Source organism: Pyrgilauda ruficollis, unplaced genomic scaffold (genome assembly GCF_017590135.1).
Source record: "Pyrgilauda ruficollis isolate IOZ18807 unplaced genomic scaffold, ASM1759013v1 scaffold146, whole genome shotgun sequence".
NCBI lineage: Eukaryota > Metazoa > Chordata > Aves > Passeriformes > Passeridae > Pyrgilauda > Pyrgilauda ruficollis.
The window spans coordinates 900,922-918,333 of record NW_024513210.1 but is presented as its reverse complement, the minus strand read 5'-3'; the positions used below and the strand labels follow the sequence as shown (position 1 = coordinate 918,333).

General features: G+C 37.6%; 1 protein-coding gene across 1 annotated transcript in view; it reads right to left on the bottom strand.

The window, feature by feature from the left end:
• Positions 1-17,412, bottom strand: part of CRACR2A (calcium release activated channel regulator 2A) — a 42,487-nt gene that overhangs the window by 22,731 nt on the left and 2,344 nt on the right. The window contains exons 2-6 of the mRNA XM_041460626.1: positions 15,200-15,311; positions 12,397-12,565; positions 10,725-10,871; positions 5,174-5,264; positions 2,519-2,614 (exon numbers count right to left, since the gene is read on the bottom strand). Of these exons, the coding sequence (XP_041316560.1) occupies positions 2,519-2,614; positions 5,174-5,264; positions 10,725-10,871; positions 12,397-12,565; positions 15,200-15,311 (615 nt within the window). The remainder of the gene's footprint in view (positions 1-2,518; positions 2,615-5,173; positions 5,265-10,724; positions 10,872-12,396; positions 12,566-15,199; positions 15,312-17,412) is intronic.

Here is a 17,412-nt window from a genome sequence, read left to right as displayed (position 1 = left end):
TTATGTGAGAAGTCCAGTAACTCCCCTGCATTTCACCTGGTCCACACCTGCTTTCTTCTCTCACACAAGAGTCTGTGCCCTAGAGGTTATGCTGGATATCCTCTGTCCCCACTGCCTCCTCATGAGATGTTCCAGCTGACATCCCTTGAGGAGCAATGCCAGCCAGACAACCCTCATAAGGGAAAATCCCTCTGGCTTTGTCAGAGGAAACAACACAGAACTCATCCAGTTTGAAATCTCCTTTTCATATTTTTGTTAATGATTTCCAACACAAAAACAATTACATTGTATTTTAAATTTTAAAAAAAGACTTATTAATGAAGTTTGGAAAAAAGCATTTGTGTTGCTCCCAAGAGGTTCTCTCATACAACCAAGCATAGAAGTCATAATTAAATCAAGCTACCTTTACTGTATGCAAGAAGAGATTTAATTATCAAAGTATATTTCCATGCCAGAGGAGGAGGCAAAAGTGAAAGAGATCTCTGGATAAGGCAAACATTAGACACCACTCATGGGTATCTCAGTGAATGAAAAGCAATACCAGAAAATGAGTGGGGGACACAGTATTATAAAAGCAGATCTGAGTAAAGATGAGAATCATTTTCAGAGAGGATCATTAGAAATCAGAAAAATACATGTAGAAAACAGTGCCTCTAACTACAGTGAGTAGAGCACTCAAATAAATAGGCTAGGTTGGTATACCAGAAAAAAACCCCATCAAATACTGCGTATCAGATTAACAAAGGGCCAATCAGCTGGTTGAATGCCAAAATTCAGCTGTCATCAATCATCTGAATTAAATTATGTCATCTCAGCATTAGAAATAGTGAATTCCATTCATCCAACACAGATTCCTTTCCATAAAACCAAAATGGGATAGTTTAATTTTTATGGTGTATGAAGAGTCTGTCTTTCAAAAGCACTCTTGTTGTGATTCATGCAAATTCATAATGGAGAGGGGAAATGATAAATACTAGAAATTACAAATTTTAAAAACCCACAGTAACATTATTAATAATAAGCAATGTAGCAAACAGAAATGGAAAACATAAAATCAGATTAAAAAATAATACTAATAAAAATAGCACAGACATTGTTTTATGTTCTCCAAGATAGGCAATAGTAGACAATGGCATTTTAGACAACAATCATAAGATAAGACTTCCTGGTATTGTTGCCTATATTGATTGATTATACCAGGCTTAAAATTGAGTGAAAGCCTTTGAATAGCTTCTGTGGGTTTTATATCAAATTTAGAAAACACGTACTTGATTTAAAAAAAGAAGAGTTTTTTACAGAATTACTGGTTGACAACCAAGTTTTAAACAGAGCTTTAAAGCAAAAACAAACAAACAAAGTATTAAATGTAATCATTAGAAAATTAGAATAAGTAATTTCTTATACTTTCACAGTTCGTTTCAGACTAAAAATGCCTGATCTGTATGCCTCCACAGATATCTTCAAAGTATAAGTTATTCCATTACAGTGCTGCAATGTGGTAAAGAGCCTGAATAAAACCATATATATTCTGATTCACAGTGGCACTGGACAAAGGTAATTAACACCAGGAAGTTGATTTCAACTATGGAATAGATTTTTAGTTCAGTCCTGCATTCTTATCAGCTAAACTTCACAGAATAACAGAGTACCAGGTTGGAAGGGTAACTCAAGGTTTGTCTGTTCCAATCTTTTTTGGCAAAAATTCAGTTTAGCCGAGATGAGCCAGCATCCTGCCCAGCTAAATCTTTAGTGTCCAATGCTGGGAAATCCACCACTTCCTCAGGAAGTTTATTCCAGTGGCTCATGGTTCTCATTGTGAGAAACCTTCTTCTTTTTGTCCACAAATTCATATTCTACAGAGGGAATTGTGTTTAGAGCATTCCGTGTCAGCCCTTTAAATGCCAGTGCTACCTCCTTTCCCTATTGCTAGTCTTTCCTGCAATGACCTTGGAGCCACTTTACAGCAAGTTCCCTGCTCCCCCAAGCAGGCCATGCATTTTAAAGCAAAACACCTCAGGTTTTATTATGGGAACTTGACAAGCTGTTACCAATGCAAGGGAAACATGCACTGCTATAAAACTGTTATCACAGAGATATATCAGGACCAAGTTGTTCAGGAGGGAGCATTTTGAGTTCATAGTGCTGAATCAGTCCAAAACAAGTAAATTAGTGGCTGGTACAGGCTTTGAGCAGAGGTGTGCTCTAGAAGAGCCAAATCATTGTTCCCTGCTCTTAAGTTGTCTGCTTGTTAAGCCAGTTTGTAAAAGACTGAAGGCAGTGGAATTATGCTACATTTCCATAAAAATTAACCTAGTACCTGGGGAGAATATGCAATACATTATTTTATTCTCCATTTTACCACATAAAAGGAAAACTACAAGAACAACAGAGGGTCACAATTTGGCAGAACCACATTACACCAACTTGCAGTTTTGGAACCTAAAATAGTACCTAAAGAAAATCATATGAGCAAATAAGAGCCATCTATTTTTTAACCCCAAAAGATATCAGTTAGTACCCTTTTCTGTTTTTGAACCAACTGTTCCAGTTCTTGTTCTTTTGACAGCAGCTTGCGCTCCAGCTCTTGACTGTGGGACTGAAACCTCTCTGTGTCCTGCAAAATTCCAAGAGAAAATGGATTAACTGAACAGCACAATTGCATCACAGGAGGAGAAGAATGAATTGGGGATTAAGCTTCCCACAGTGAATATCACAAGACACAGGTAGTACTCAGTTTAGGGATGGCATCACTCACGAATCTCTAAATTATTGTAGTCCAGCAGCTTCCATGACTGTGGTTGCTACAGAATGTGCTGATTGCACATGAGTAGGTATTGAGTAGGTATTGAGTCTAGAAAGTGGAGGCAGACATCTCAGGCAGGAGGCTGAGGAGCTGGGCCAGTCTAGATCAATGCAGCCAGAATGTATCCTCTCATTTCCAGCCACAGCAACTCAGGCTGATGTGAAAGAAACAGCAACTGCCACGCTTCAAATCCATCACTAACATCAATTTTTCACAGATGTTCCACTGGTATAAACAAGAAACTGGGGCTTCAAGCTCTGCCTTTCACTTATCAATTTTATTAACCTGTCCACTATCCTGCAGTCACTGGGAAGCTCCCAGTCACATTTGGGATTACTTCTTCTGACACTCCTCAGCTGACAAAAATTGTCAGCCCTCTCCTGAGTAAAATCAGGTTCCAAAAGTTTGTATCAGCTGAGAATCTGTCCTGTTTCTCCAAAATCAGGCTTTTACTCTCTAAGGTCCCCAGGAAAATATCTTTAAACAAAAATAGAAATTCCCTCATGACAGCAGTGGTTCTTACAAGTGTTTTCCCTTAAGCAGTACATGTAATGGGGTAATGAAATGCATGGTAACTGGCTCTTTCTGGGGAAGAATATATATGCAAGTGAAAAAACAGACTAACTGCCCCTTTTGTGTAGCATTCAGTCAGCAGGGTATTAAGTATTGTAAATAGCTACAATTTGTACTTATTTGCATCTTACCAATTTCTTTAAATGTATTCTTCAAGAGCTGCTCTTCATTCAAGCCACAATAATTTCCCCTTTATATGGCATCAATGCATCTCTCCAGGCTATAAAGTCTTTGTAAGACTTTGCATTAGAGAAAGAATTTAACAGTCAGATCTCCCCGGATCTCAAATTAGTCATGCAAAGAAACAATACTTCATGAGTGTCTGGCAGCCCTTAGTGTGACTGCTGACTAAACTGTAAATAGCTTGAGTGGGAAGCTTTCATGAAAAAGCCTGAAAGAAATGGCTTAACCTCAAATATACAGCTAATTAGGAGATCCAACAATCATTGCTTATGGAAAAGTCTTTGTTGTTTGGGGGTTTTCAGTACCACTGCAGTTGTGGACTATTAAGAACACATAAACTATTTGTTCCACAAAAGTGCTCTCAGGCAAAGTTGCAAATACTTTTTATCCTTCAGCTGGTATACAAACTTTATTTAAAGGTTTCATCTCATCCACCACTAAAAACTGTTCTCAGCTTGTAATGGAAAAAAACTTGAAAATTTGAGTCAGATTCACTACCCAGCAAGGCAAGTGAAAAGAACTATTCCTTAGACAGCTGATAAGGCACTTTTTTGTTCTTTTTTCTCTTTCTTTTTCTTTTATTTTATTTTGGTTGCCAGGGAACAAAAAATACTTGATATATTTGCATCACAAAAGGAAGCTTGAGATACATTTGATTATATTGTCTAGATATATTTATACATACTTGATTGAGAATGGAGGCAATAACCACTATTTTGGCAACTATTTCTATCATGTATTGCTGAAACCTTGTATTTGTTCCATTTATATGACTGATAGCAAGACAACAAAAAGGGATGAGCCAATATCTCATGACTGACTGTCCCAGGCCACCCAGAGCAGCTGTGGAACCTCCAATATTTTAATACTCAAAACATAATTGCCCAAGTTCCTGAGCATCCTGAAGTAGCTAGGAAGTAACACGTCACCTGCCCACCTACAAGATTCTAAGGTGACTCTTTCCTGAAGCATGCTGGAAGTCCTTGTTAGTTTCCTAATTTTACTAGAAAAAGAGGAAAGAAGCAGGAAAGAAAAATCCAAAGACCACAGGCACAGTAGAGGAGATTTAAAGACAACTTCCCAAGAAAAGGGAATTCATCTTCAGGTGTTTTGGAAGCACCATGGCAGTGACAAGAGATTCTGCCCCGCGTTTATTTTGCAAATAACCTGTAGTTGTTGCGCAAATTACCATCATTTGATTAATCTCTTGTCGTTATCCCCTCCCAAAAATCAGAGAACTCAACAGGATTGGTGCTGCTCTGAACAACATCACGGAACGCTTTTCCTGATTGTGACCAGAAGCTGGACCTAAAGTAGCACCAACAAGACAATGTTTGTAGTTCAAGTGACTTTCAAAAGAATGCCAGCTGTGCTGTATGACAGCCACTGAGCACAGGACATCACAGCTCCTTCATCCAACAAGTCACGTTAAGCTTGAAGCTGCAGAGACTAAAAGTTTGAAACAGCAGCACAAAAGTAGCTGTGAGGTAAAAGATGGTTTTTTTCCCTCTGTTGTGAAACACATTTTGTGGGCTTTAATTTCACACCCAGAACGAGTTTAAAACCACAGAAAAGGGGAGCAGGATCCATGGCCGCTATAACAGAGACACTCACTTTCAAGAGAAACTGCTCTTTCTCCTTTTTGATTTGCTGTTCCATTTCCTCATAGAGGTGTTGAATTTCTTCATCATAAGCAGCAATTTTCCTAATAAGAGATAAAAATACACTGAATGGCTCTTTGCAGCATTACTTCAACTCATGGCCCACATTACCAGCTAAGCTCCACATCTCTGCCTTAACACAAGACTCCAAAGAATGTTCTGGTGTCAAGGAAATAGAAATTTTTGTGCAGCAAAGCTCACAGATTTATTTTTTTTTTCTCTCATGGAAGTAAAGCTTCAGTAGCTCAAAAGCTAATATAAAGCTGATGTTTCCATATAAAGCAACTGTTCATTATGCAATTTTAATGACTGCTAGATCATAGGTATAAGGAAGATTTTCCTAATGACAGTAGAAGATATCAGAACCTAAATTTGACAGTTAAAACTATTTTCATGGCAACTTCCTTTTTTTGCTGCTGGACTGCACTGTTGCCCATTCAAGGGTACTGAATGAGGTACTTCTGTCTATGACACATTAGCTAGAATGGAATTCTTGAAAGACCTTCTTGAAAGCAGCCTTACTGCCTCTCTAACTGCTTTGCTGAAATAAATTTGAAAAGGCCAGATGAAGAACAGAAATAAATATGCTGTGCACAACTACAGGAAGAAAAAAGAACAACCTAAAAAGTTAACTTTTTTCCAGTGGAATATTGCAATTAATATCACTGCAGTTTGATCCATGAAGGATTACATAAAGCAAATGTTTTTCTTGGACAGAAAAAAGTTAACTGTTGACAGAGAACAAGATATCTGCTTTGTTCTGCTACTATTCTATTCTATTCTATGCTCATTAATCCAGACACTGAAAAGCAAAAATATCTTTGTATCAAACTCAGGGGACATCCCAGAATAATTTTTTTATAGTGATTATTAGGAACGTTATCTGACAGTACTGTATATTGCCTCATATCCTTCCTGCCATAGCTGTTCCTTGAGCAATTTGCATAATGCATCTGTCACAAATAAAGTACCAAATTTTCAAGGGCATTCACATCAGCAAGAGCAAGACAAGGAACATGCAGTAGAAAAAAAACCCCAACATTTATTTTGTATCTACTTTTTTTTTTTTTTTTTAACCCAATACAGTACATATTCTATGTTTTCCCTTATTGAAGGCCTGGTTCACTTCTAATTTAAAACAAAGCCAATTTTAAAGAAAATCCAAAAACTTTGCCTAATCTAAGAAGAGTGAGTAAAACCAAACAAGTCTGTCGTTCCCTCTTTCAACAGCAAAACACCTGACACTGCCAGTTCGTTTCTTCAGTCCCAGGTAAAAAAATGTGAGACATTTTCCCAGGATTTACAGAAGCAATAAACAACTGTCAAGCTACAAGGATTGGAGGAAAACAATGGCTGTCACTTAGACTTTCGTAAACTCTGACTAGGTGAGAAAACCAGGCTCCAAAAGGGCCTCTGCCATGTGACTGCAACATTTCAAATAGAGAGTGCCAGAAAATCCAGAAGCCCTTTTTGCTGCCTTACTCCCCTTATACTGTAACTATGTGCCATGGTCTGATCTCAAATTATTTTCTTGAAACGAAGAAAATGCTAATTTATTAAATTAGCACTCATCAATAGAATCAAATTACACAAATTCATAGAGAAAAACAACTACTTAGAAAGGCATGGCAGAGATGCTAGGACCATACACCTACTGTACTCAGGCAGTAAAATGTCACTTTGACCAGCACCAGACTGACTACTGAAAAGCCCTGTAACTTTGCAGAGGCAGAACACACTGCACAGCAGCCAGTGTTTCCATGGGAATCATAAAGATTTCCTGGGCTTTGGTGTGACAGGGAGAATAACTTTAGTCCTGTGTTTTAGCTTGCTGATTTTGGTATTTTTTTCCTCTAATGTGTTTGGAAGCAAAGGATACGGTAGCACCATGAAGACTACATCCTGAAAGCACTACTGAATGTAGGAATCTTTTCAGTTGCCCTGGCACATAAGCACATGTCATTTCTACAGGCTGAATACCCTCCAAGCATTTCATTCATGGATTTCCATTCATATCTCTGATCAAATTAAACAGAAGGGGGAAATATCCCCTCATCATCAAAAATCTAACAATTATAAGTAAAATAACTAACAAGCAGAAGAAAAAAAAATTAGCTGGCAAACATTCCCCACATATATTCAGGAGAAAAAAACCTGAATCAATAAGGATATATCATTTTTATGTGAAAAATGCAACATGTTTTTCTATTTCCTTAGATTACCCCTTCAAATTTTACTTAACACATAATTTTACAGTTTCAGTCATATTTGATAATTTAGTCTCTCCTTTCAGTAACACTGGAATAAACATATAGAGATGAAAGCAGACGAAATGTAGTGTGAGTTTACTAAGTTCAGATTGAGGATGAACACACTTACAAGGGTTTAATTTCTGCCCATTCATGTAGCTGCAATGTGAATTGTTTTGATTTCACAACTGCTGTCAGTGCAGTTTATCATAATGGTTCTTTCTCCTTAAAAAAATACAGTGATTTGTGCACAGTGTGAACTAATCTCCTGAGATGCTGATTCTCCTCATCTTCCACAAAGATGGATTCTGACACTCTCCCATGCTAAGTGAGAAGTCAGTTCATCCTTCCCTTCCCCTTTACCCTTCTGTTTATCTTGCCTGTTTAAAACTCTTGTTTGAAACAGAGTCTACATTTTTATTAGGTTTGTCCTTCAAATGCAAAGCACAGCAGCAGACAGAGCTAATGGCACTTAAAGATTTTATCTGCTATTAGAAGAAAAAGGTCTTTCTCATCTCTTTTAGCTTACTTCCTATCAGTCTTATTAAAAACCCCTTGGTTCTACTGCCAGGGATTTGAAGAACAACAAGGTCTGTCATATTCCACTCCAGCCTTTGCCTCCTCATTCAAGAGATACGACTTCTTAAAAATAGCTCTCTCAGAATAGCTGCTCTATTCCTTTAACCACTGAGTTGCCATTCCCTGCACTTTTCCTCATCCTACTACACTCTTCCTGTGTTGCAGAGACCAGAACTTCCCACAATGCACTCAGGACATGGGTGCACTAAGAGTCCATGTAGTGACAAAAATATGCTTTGCCACATGCCCAGTACCCTCCCTGGCAGTACCCAGCAGTTTACTGGGCCCTTCTGGCTGATTTTGGGAAGCTCTCTGCAATGCTCCTATGGGCTTTCTCTGGAATTGTAATAGCTCATCACAGAAGCATGATTTTATTTTCTTTTCCTAATGTTAATCTCTGCTTTTTTTGGGTGCTCAATACATCACCCTATTACTTAAGAAAGAACTACTGCTATGTTTAAGAAGCCATCTAATTTTAAACTAGCACTTAAAATGAAACACAAATACCAAAAATCAAGGAGAACTAACCTACCCTGGCAAATAAATAGTGCCCACAAAATTGAAAACCCCGGATTTTTTTTTCTTTTTTTCCCCTCTCTCTAGTTACATCAGTATCAACCTGCACATTCCCCATGAGTGCTGAATTTGCATGTTTGTGTATTGAGAATATATGTTCAGCCTCACTGCTGCCTGGACCTACAAACAGGAACAGCAGCAACCTACTGGATCTATTGAGCCAGAACAGGAGGAAACTCCTGGATCCCTCAGACCACAGGATTCAGGTTCAAGAATGAAAATATGCACAGGCGAAAGGTCCAGAAGAAAAGACCAAAAAAAAAAAAAAAAAATAGAGAAAAACATCATGGGTGAAGAGCATAGATTTTTATGGCATAAAAATCCTAGTAAATGCACATGAAGCTTCTGAGGGCATCCAGGATAGAAGAAAAAGGAACAATTGAAGACAAAAGCACAGCCTACACCCAGGAAATGAGACAAAAGGCTGAGAGTAGACTGCCTTATTGCCTAATGACTCACAGAGGTGAGTCAGGAAGGAAAGACACAGGAAGGAAAGATGAAAGATCAAAATCATAGTCAATTTCCAAAGAGTGTTATTGTCACAAATCAAGAACAACCCAGTAGACATTATAGGTCCTCAAAACCCAGCATCCCTTCTCTTCTGTGACCCCTCAGTAAATCCTGGCCAGTCTCTGCAGGTACATGCATCTTACTGCTAGTGAGTACGTGGGTATTAAAAAAAATTAATCTTCTCCCCTATATGGTGCTGTCTTGAGCTTTGTTGTGATTCATACATAGTTTAAAAGGAACAGGTTATTTATCCCCGCTGTTACTAGCAAAGAAAACATTACTACTCTGATTCCTTCCAGCAATCGACTACAAACAAAACAATCAACATGCTGAAATCAGTGGTGTTATCAGGAGCAACAAAAAGAAGAAATTAGCTAAAACATGTGTCTACTACAAAGGAATAAAAATCCAATGCACTTTCAAGGTAGAGATTTCACATCAGCCCTAAAAGATAATGCTAATGCACTCTCTGTACACCTCTGCACTGATCAGAACTATTAAAGAGACACATTTATTCATTCAGCTCCCAAAAAAACACTCACAAAAATCCCCAAAAAGCCTCACAGAACAAACTTCTCACCACACATGGTAGTTAACAATCTCTAGACTAAAACAGACAGCAAAACTCTCTGTATGCTGTTTCCAGCTGCCTGAAGGCTAAAACCACACACAGAGACTTAGCAGAAAATGCTACTACTAATCTAAACCAATTGTCTTTAATGATCATACATTTTTAGTTTTGTTCCTTCTTCATAAGCCTTGACAGATTCTCACAATAGTCAGGAGAGTGCTGAAAAAATGCAGTAAATTTTCAACAATATATTTGCCTTTATTGCTCAGTCTGTAAGAATCTGAAATTCAGAAGTAACACTTTAAAATAAAATACAGTGGAACTTCAACTATGCCCATAATTCTGCATTTTGTTAAGATTTAGCATCATAACTTTTCTCCCTCTAGATAACTAAATATAAAAGTATGATCTATTAATTTTTAGTTCTTATACATATTTTTGTATGTGTATTTTATGTATTTGTTTATATTTACATTTTATATATAAAACATATGTATGTTATTTACTGTATTTCATAGCTTTGCTTTATATATATTTGTTAACTTACATTTTCACTAGTATCAGTGCTTTGTGCTGCTCTAACATCTTAAACCTCTTATGTCTCTGGCCAGCTAATCCAGGTTTATAGCTTTTCTGCACGCAATGCTTGCAAAGCACACAGACAATTTATCAGATTTACTGTTAAATACAACTTTCCTCCGGAATCAAACTGATTAACTAGATTGGAATCACTCAATATTGTCTTAAAACTTAAATGCAATAACAGATATCTGCAAAAGAATTTCAGTCAATAAAATCTTAACTGGAAGAGAAAAGCTAATTTAATTCAGCTCTGCCATATGAATAGTTCTACGAGTAGTCTTAATGCCTGACAAAATTTTACATTATAGGAAATTTTACATTATGTGAAGTCTTGTCCTTCATTCTCCACTGAAATACCTTGTTTATTTCAGAAGTTCAAATAGCAGGTGAAATAGCTGTAAAACTACACAAGCAGTCTAACAAAGAGAAGTACTAACTTTTTTAGAGCACATTCCAACTCATTCTTCTCATTATCTGCTTCTTGGAGCTGGGAAAAAATTCTGACCAGGAACTCTTCAAAATTGGAAAGTAAATGAGGTTCTTCTTTTCTTAGCTGCAACCAAAGTTGCTTCACATCAGTCTCACTGCAAGAAAATGTCGTAAAGGATTCATTAAGAGAGAACATTTCCCAGGCTGCAGTAAATGTCCTTAGCACCCTTAGAGATCAAGGCTTCAGGGCAACACTAGTCAGAACACAAAACTTATTAGAAACAACTTAAACTGTGCCAGATTTGAAAAGGATGAGGGGGTGGGAAATTAGGGAGATTTAATTTATTTTTAAAAAAATGCGTTGCAACATCTGGCCATTCCTGACTGCACAATGGCACAGGAACTGCTTGTTTAGTGGGTGCCTTGCCAGACACTGCACCTAAACAGGAATGGGTAAGAAAGGAGACAGACGAGACACAGTGTGCCCTGCCATCACTTCTATTATAAGTAAAGAAGTTTCCACAGATCTAGAGGGGAGGGGGCAGTGGAAAAGCTAATCAAAATCCTTCCCTCATAAGAAATGAATGAGATTCAGACTTCTAAGTAACAAAGATATGTTAACAAACTGCATTTGTACGGCAATCTGTAATTTTCGATACATTTTTCTTCCATGGTGATTCTGCTACAAAAAGCAGAACAAAACATCTTGAAATTTTGATTTAAAGATTTACCAAGATAATGTTGTGTTTCCAAATCTGTTCAGCAGACACTGACAGCTCTATTGTGAATGATAATGGGTTTCTAATACTTTGCCAATATTCTCCTGAACCACTTTGTTTCTTCCTGACTCACTCTCTTCCATGAGCATTGCAATCCTGAACCTAGCCAGTAAAGAGTGCTGTATTTAAAGGACAAAATGAGGATAAGGATAGAAAAAGTGGGTGATAAATATCTCTTCATAATGAAAGACTTTCAGGATGGACGACAATGTACTGTTTCCTGGAACAGGCAGTCAGGGGAAGAGAAGGACAGATGAGCACTTTTGTCCATAGTAAGAATCACTGATGTATTTCTTAAATATTTGTATCACTTGTCTAGATTCTCTCCCATTTTTGCCCAATTTTTTTTTTGTTCTACAGTATTTACTGTATTTACAGTATTCATTGTGATTGAACAATGAATGTGAGGCCAGCACACAAGAAGTTCTTTGAGCAGGTTTTATGCTCCATGTTTCAGAGTGATCCATCCTGGCCTTGGAAGAAGCAGCATTACCAAAGCAATTACAATATACAATTAGGCAAGAAGAGGAGGAAAAGCAGAAAAAGTGGAAAAAACTTCCCTATTATGGTGCACTTTAAACACAGGCCTTGCCAAAAACAGCAATCAACACACATTGATTGAAAATCAGTGACATCTGTGGATGACATGCTTGTAATTATCTACGTTCAGATCACATGGCAGAAAAACACGTTTCATGTGCCTGGAGTATAACAGCTTTGCTCATGGAAACTTGGTCAAATGGCATTTTATCATGACAGCAAGAAAATTAGTTTTTAAAAGAATCTCTGTGGTTTTGAGCAGCTTTTGTTCTTGCCATCCATCTTGAATTCCATTAAAATCAAACCCAGAGGTGAATCATAAAGGGTCACACAACTGATTACTATTGCTGTGAGAACTCACTCATCCAAAACCTTCGCAGCTCCAAGCCGATCCATGAGATTTGAGAACTGGAATTCTTCATCCTCTTCACCACTCATGGTCTCTTCGTATCTAACTGGGCAGGCTGTTTCACCTTCTGATGGTTGCACCATGTCATTTTTCAAAGCAATCTGCTCCAAAAGAAATTGGCCTAAGAATTAGAAATTACACACATTAGCATTTTCAGAAATTATTATAAGAAGCAATGTCATACTAAACATACTAAAACTCAAATTTTATGGTAAATAAAAAAAAAGGATGAGGCATGACAAGAGGATCCCTGAGTTCTATGGCTGGCTTTGTGCCCAGTTTAATATCTAATCTTCAGTAAATAACGCAGCTCAAAATTCACAACCAATGAAAAAATTCATATCTCCATGCAAAAACATAAAAGGGCATAAATTGCAATAATAACTCTTCATAAATGTTGTGGTTTTCTTTCTTGATAAGTTTAAATAGATTAGGAACCTGAAATATCAGTACTGATAAAATGTATATTAAATAAAATTTAACATTCTTTTTAGTGCATGACCAAAGACACACATTCAATTCCTATATAAATTGCATACAGGAAGCTACATTTTATTAACAGTGGTTGTATGGTGAGGATGCAGAAGTGAAATTGTCACATGAATAATCAATACATTTGTACTCATTTGCCACAGACTCTTCATAAATGTTGTGGTTTTCTTTCTTGATAAGTTTAAATAGATTAGGAACCTGAAATATCAGTACTGATAAAATGTATATTAAATAAAATTTAACATTCTTTTTAGTGCATGACCAAAGACACACATTCAATTCCTATATAAATTGCATACAGGAAGCTACATTTTATTAACAGTGGTTGTATGGTGAGGATGCAGAAGTGAAATTGTCACATGAATAATCAATACATTTGTACTCATTTGCCACAGACCAGATACATTCCATCAAATGCCAAATGTACCATCTATTTTATTTTAACATCCACAAGTCAAAATTTTTTGGGGGGAGGGGATATTGTGATTTTTTGCAGAGGGTTTTTTTATTATATTCTAAGTTCCAGTAGAGAAATTTCTATAGATCCAAGGAAACAGAAACACTGGTGTGGTTTTATGTTTTTCTTAACTCCATCTTGCATTTTTTCTCATAGCACCCAACAGAGCATGTTGGCAACAAAACAAAGGAAGGGAGTATGTTGCAAAGAAGGGTTACAGTAAATTTCAGATTTGCCACCATTTAGAAACAGAAACAGGACTCTCTCATAGTAATTGGTGCAGCATGAGCTTTATCCTGACATTACTCTGCCTCTTCAAGCAGCTTTTATCTACTACAGCTTCTGCTTCTACCAGGAATGCCAACACCATCACGTAGCCAAATGTAGGATTAGCTGGCCTGAAAAATACCAGTCAGCGCTGTGTAGCAGGTTAAGATGTACAACGCTTCACACTGTCCATCTTGTCCTTTACGTGGTGTGGTCCATGTCCTTTGTGTGCCTGTGTGGGTGTCTCTGGGGTACGTGTTTAACTTTACTACCAGCTGAACCTGCAAACAGGGAAGCAGTGGCCACATCCACCTGGGCCTCTGCACTGGGCTCCAGCACCCGAGCAGGAGGAATCCCCAGGATCTGGAGCTGCTTGAGATGGCAGCCACTTACAACCTCCTTCAAGAAAGAGTTTTGGTTATGCAGGAACTGCTTATGGAAGGAATCTTAATTTAACTCATGAAAAGCAAAGCATCTATTATTTCATTTTTTAATAATGTCAACTTTCAGATTAGAGTATACCCTGTGAAGATACTTGATCTACCTCTACAATGGGAGAGGTGGCTGTCCTGGCTTAGGGCAATTTTGGGAGAAAAACCTCTAAAGGGGTTTTATCTAGAAGAAGAAATTCAAGTGGGCATGAGGACATTGGGACATGACAGAATTAGGGTTTCAAACTACCGATGAAAACAAAAATGAAGGTCCTGTTTGTTGGACCTGTAGCTATTAACTAAACTAACATTTACTGTTACAATTCATGCCTAGATGAGATTCAGTTTTCTAAGGAAAATGCTTAAACCTTAGCCAGCAGAGCTAAAATTAGGTACAAAATGGATTCTGCATAAACAACCAAGCACAGTTTAACTAACATTGTTATCTTATCTGGAATGTCACATCTGAGGAGAAAACCACCCTGTGACAAACACAGAGAATATGACAGTAAGAGTGCTGTTGAAAAACAGGCAGTTACAAAGAACTTATCAGATCATATCTTACAGAAGTAATAAGTGCCTCATCCTGTTTTGTTTTGAAATAAATTAACACCACTTGAAGAATTAATTCATTGTAGAAGCATTTCCACAGCTCTAAGGACAGTGGCATTAACATATTCCTAGCATTGTCTTACATTAAGATTAGAGATAATTTTAATTATCTTTCACGTCCTATTACCTGATATGAAATAACACACAAGACTCCCCCCTCACACCCACTGCCCAAGGGAAACCTTCAATAAATTGTACATAGATTTACTCAACGGCTTAAAAGAAGTGTGATTCAGATGATTACATAATTTTCTCATATTGTGTCATGACTTGCCATTTTACACAAGAGAGAAGGACCCCAGAGCCCTTTCTCTATTTATTCACATAATTTGACCACTTCTTCCTCTGCTACATATATCTGCTATATTTAGGGTAAAGTCTGGCTCCCTGTGTGCATTATTAAGTGTCCTCTTAAGACAAAGTTCTTCTTGATTGATGTGGAGAGTACAGAACATGACTAAAGCTCAAAAGAGGAGACATGCTTTCCAAAACTCACTGAATCCTGTGATGAACTCCTTTGGGGTAAGTGAGCCGTTGCCATCAGCATCCAATGTAACAAAAACTTTTTCAAGTTCTTCCAGGCTAAGAGGTAACTCAGGATGCAGTCTCTGTAATGACAAAACATGCAGCAACTTTATCCATTACTACAGGGTAAGAGGAAGACTGGGTTCTACAAAACATCCATTGTACAGCAGGATAGGTCCTTTGCTTCCCCGAGTGAAAATCCAATTACAGAGCAAAACCAGATCAAGTGAGGGACATTTGCTTTAATGACTTATTTGCCTTTATGAATCCATTATGTCAACGCAAGGAGAACAACTGCCTGGTGCCACAAACTCCAACCACACAGAGAAGGGAAAGAACTTGAGGTGGATTCTCAGTGTCCTGGTGAAATGACTTGATTATCTTGGTGAAATGCCTTGGTTATCAGGCTTCTGGACAAACCTGGCAGCAGAATGGAAAAACTAGCTCCTTCCACATCATAAAGTCAAGCAAGAAACTCTCTAGATGACTACATTATAGAGGATATACTGTCCTAATTTAAGCTGATTCAAAAAATGTACATAAATAAGTAAATAAAACAAAGCTAAGAAAGCTGCATGGTTTGAGGACCAAACCTGTTGCTCCCACAATGAGTGCAATGGAGTTCACGACTGTCTACTTCTGAAATGCAGCATATTCACACCAAAAAAGACACAGCTGCATAAAACCAGCTCCAAAAATATCACATTTTTTTCCTGATAATCTAAAGACATAAAAGAAAAGAATAATATAAAACTGATCCCAATGGTTTTACTCTAATTCTTTTAAGTGTTGACAGATTCCCAGAAACAGGAGGAAACTGGAGTGGCAAACAACACCAATAACCAGCATTTCCACTGGGAGACAGCACTAGGAAAATTAAAACCTTTCCTCAGCTTGAGAAGCAATATAAATGCACACTGGTTCACTCCTCTGCTTTATTAATTAACATTTTAATCCCCCCCAAACTCATGTTTTATATACAACATATTAAAACTGCAAGCTAGTAGGTTGATAAAGTTCATTAGATTAAAAGTGCAGATCTGTTCCACTGTGGCAGAGGGATTTAGGGCCAAAAATGTTTCTCCTGCAATCCAAAACAGCAGAAACCACTATTCAATATTCCAAGTCATACAGGCAAGGAAAGAGTTGGCTGAGTGCATTAACCAGGAGTTCCCTGGTTGCCACAAAGAGTTTAGGGTATGTTTTATGAACTGCATGGATAAGAGAGTTAAAAAGAATTCCAAGGTGGCCCTGAGAAGTAAAAGCAACAGAGCTGCTAAAGCACAGAACTATCTGGAATAGTTACAAAGGGATTTCTGAGCAGGATTAGTTGTGTATTGCTGCCTGCTTCCAAAAATAAAACCCAGGAAAACTTGATGCATACTCAGTTTAAATGACTTAGTTCATCAGCGATACACCTGTCTTCAGTTTCTTACTTAAACACACCCATCTTCCCAAAGTCTGGATTTCGATCTCTAAGATCTAAAGGGAAACCTTTTATAATCAGCTTCTCCTGTAAAATTCTTACAGCCAACACCACACTGATGAGGTGCTTCAAACAAATTACTCTTTTTACGTTCAGAAAAACAGAAATTGTACTCTTGGCACCAGATCTTTGGGACCTGCTGAAGGAGCACCCAATTTGACCACGCCAAAAACCCAGACCCAGCTGCTATTCAGTGCAATGGCTTGGGGGTCTTGCTGCAAACCTGACTGACAAATATGGGCTTCTCCAACCTCAGCTGCAGTGCCCTAATGCAGCATCCAAATTCTGGTGAGAATTACACTAAATTTACAGTTGAAAACACCACAATTACTTGCGTTTTCTTGGGGGGAAAAAAAGGTATGAAAATAGGAGATTCTAAGGAATGTACCAACATTTTTCTCCATTAAATTTCCTCCAGATAATTTGCAGACTTTTATGAGCTGGGACACACTAAGATTAAGTCAATGTTTTCCCAACCTCTTAAGTGGTTTGTGGCTAGGAAAGCAAAATGTTATTGGTCTCATAGTTGTGTTTTTGTTTATTTGCTCATTTCAAGCTTTCTGTAAAAATACATAGGCCCTTTCAATATGAGGCTCCTAAAATTTTTAAAAGAAAAGAAAACAAAATAAAACATATTCAGAGATACCAGTGCAGCTTCAAAAGAAGCTATCTGCACTGCCACCAAATGTGCTCTGTGG